General features: G+C 43.0%; 1 protein-coding gene across 1 annotated transcript in view; it reads left to right on the top strand.

Moving 5' to 3' along the window:
- The window catches only part of WDHD1 (WD repeat and HMG-box DNA binding protein 1), a 27,659-nt gene that overhangs the window by 4,991 nt on the left and 21,153 nt on the right, over positions 1-1,515 (top strand). The window contains exon 4 of the mRNA XM_010136279.1: positions 1,458-1,514. Within this exon, the coding sequence (XP_010134581.1) occupies positions 1,458-1,514 (57 nt within the window). The remainder of the gene's footprint in view (positions 1-1,457; position 1,515) is intronic.

Here is a 1,515-nt window from a genome sequence, read left to right as displayed (position 1 = left end):
GTGTGGGGTGACCTGTGTGTAGCAGGGACGGTTCGACTGGGTGATCCCCGGATGTCCCTTCCAGCACCCATGCCCTCCGAAGTCTGTGAGTCTGTGTGATTCTGTTGCATCTGCTCTCCAGCTCCTTTAAGTGCCAGGAGTTTCTCCTTAGAAAGGAATTTGGGTGAATGTGCTGGCTTGAGCTCCGGCAGCTGAGGAGCAGACACGCCAGCTCCACCAGAGCTGGGAGGCTGGACAGCTGGGGGCAGGAACGACTCTAAATCTGACAGGGATCAGGAGTTTGGGCTCTTTGCCAGTGCTTGTTTCTGAGGGAACAGCTCTGCCCTAGGATCTGACTTTGATTAGGGAGATTAGGCAGACGGGAAACTCTTTTCTGTTTCTAAAAGTCTTACAAAAACGCAGTACTTCTGCAGCCCGGGCTTTCCCATGAGGAAAAAGTGTAAGACTCTGAGGCCAGTCCTCGATGAGGTCCTCTGTGAGGTGGTGAAGAAGGAGGTGACAGCCATGAAGTGAAGGAATGCAGCTAAGAGGAATTGCTTTTAGTTGTCCTAGTTTTCTCCATTTTTTTGAAATATGTGTTTAACATCCAACTGGCTGCCAAAGTTCACATGAACTATTTGCAGATAGTTGTGTGGCTTCTTAAATAAACAGAAAATACCGTATTGCCTGGTGTTGTTTTCTTTAGAGTAGTCTTGCACTGTTTGAGAGTGCTAACATAATGTTAGTTGTCTCACAGTGTAGCTTATGGACTTCCTTGTGTTGGGTTAGTATTAGGTGGCTGCCAGAATGGCGGTTGAGTTTCTGAATATGGTTAAAGTAATGGTTAATCCTATAGAACTGGGTCCTGAAGTTAAATTCCTCTCTGAGGGTGTTGCAGTGAAGTATGAGAGCCCTGAAAGCTCGTCCCAGGAGCGCTTTGGCTTGACACACTGAATTAAACTACAGTAGTGTCTGTCATTGTAGAGGAGGGAATAAAGCTGTAAAAAATCTGTTTGTGTGTCTCATACCCTAAATGGTCTCAAAGATCCTGTTGAAAAGGTCACCAAGTCAACTACTTATTTTATCTTATTTTGAAAACCACATGAACAAATAATTAGAAGTATTGGTCCCATTCAAAAGATAGTTCTTAAGTCAGCTCTCTGGTATCTAAGCAGAGGTTTTTATTACAATATATATAGAATATTTATGGTCTGTGTGTACATCATATCCTCTTCAAAGAGCAACCGTGTTTATGAACTTAGACATGAACAAAAATTATTTTCTGATTAAACTAGTTTGGGCTTGCTCCTATTGTGGTAATCCCCAAGATTCCCATTTTCCCTTAGATCAAACATTGTTGAGAGCCATAACCTCCCCAAAAGAGAGTTAGTGCCTAGTTTGTATTGTCAAAAAAGCACAGTGTGTCATTGTTAATACCAGTGTTAATACTTTTATCTCTGTGCTGTTGTGGTCTACAGTGACTTTATGATCAAAGTTGTGGAGGTGTCTGATAGCAGCAAGCAGAAAACGTTCCGA

Source organism: Buceros rhinoceros, unplaced genomic scaffold (genome assembly GCF_000710305.1).
Source record: "Buceros rhinoceros silvestris isolate BGI_N320 unplaced genomic scaffold, ASM71030v1 scaffold5095, whole genome shotgun sequence".
Lineage (NCBI taxonomy): Eukaryota > Metazoa > Chordata > Aves > Bucerotiformes > Bucerotidae > Buceros > Buceros rhinoceros.
Note: the sequence above shows the minus strand (reverse complement) of the source record. Positions and strands in the feature narration are given on the sequence as shown.